General features: G+C 67.2%; 1 protein-coding gene across 1 annotated transcript; it reads right to left on the reverse strand.

The window, feature by feature from the left end:
• Positions 1-4: 4 nt before the first annotated feature.
• Positions 5-883, reverse strand: LOC104916356 (zinc finger protein GLIS2-like; the record flags this gene model as incomplete). Its single annotated transcript, XM_010727400.2, is given in 4 exon segments — positions 5-112; positions 115-342; positions 431-549; positions 696-883. Coding segments are annotated over 4 exon segments (643 nt in total), but the record flags the coding sequence as incomplete, so codon positions are not given.
• Positions 884-887: the final 4 nt, after the last annotated feature.

Consider the following 887-nt stretch of genomic DNA (forward strand, 5'->3'; position numbering starts at 1 on the left):
GCCGGAGCCAGCGGGAGGGGCAGAGCGGGCAGCGCGTGGGGGGCAAAGAGGGCGGCGGGGTTGGGCAGGAGGAGCTGCGCCCCGTTGGCGTAGGGTGCGTCTGCAGAGCCCTTGGGGGCGCGTGGGCCTTCAGCATCTCGTGGTGCTCGTGGGACACGAAGTGCCCGTGGGCTTTGATGTGCTTGCGGAGCGAGCTGGGGTCCGTGTAGCGCTTGTGGCAGCCCGGCATCTTGCAGTAGTAGGGCTTCTCCACGTAGTGCGTACGGGTGTGCTTGAAGCGGTCGCTGGAGTTGGAGTAGCGTTTGTTGCAGCCTTCATAGGGGCAGATGTAGGGCTTCTCGCCTGCAGGACGGCACGGCGCTGCGTCTGAGCCCCCTGCGGAGCACAGCTCCGTGCCCCCCGCCCCTCCCAACCCGCCCCGTGCGCTCACCGGTGTGTGAGCGGTTGTGGATCTTCAGGTTCTCCAGGCGGGAGAAGCTCTTGTTGCAGGTGGGGCAGCGGTGCGGCTTCTCGTTGGTGTGCGTCCGGATGTGGATCAGCATCTTGTACCTGCGCCAGAACCATCAGGGGGAGCCGAGGACGGCACGCACAGCCCTGCCCCATCCCCATGGGGACACCCAACTCTGCCGTCCATCCCCCACCGCCATCCATCCCCACAGCCCCTGCACGGGTTGCTGCCCCCTCCCTGCACCCACCTGGCGTTGAAGCCGCGGCCGTGGCGGGCGCAGCCCTCCCAGTGGCAGCAGTACCCCGCGTCCTTCTCGGGTTTGACGTGGAAGTCATTGACGTGGTCCACGAGGTCTTGCAGGAGGTCAAAGAATTGGTTGCACTGCGGGAAGGGGACGCTGGAGGTGAGGGAGGGCTGGAGACGCCCCAGCTCCCGCACC

Source organism: Meleagris gallopavo, unplaced genomic scaffold, assembly GCF_000146605.3.
Source record: "Meleagris gallopavo isolate NT-WF06-2002-E0010 breed Aviagen turkey brand Nicholas breeding stock unplaced genomic scaffold, Turkey_5.1 ChrUn_random_7180001888599, whole genome shotgun sequence".
Taxonomy (NCBI): domain Eukaryota; kingdom Metazoa; phylum Chordata; class Aves; order Galliformes; family Phasianidae; genus Meleagris; species Meleagris gallopavo.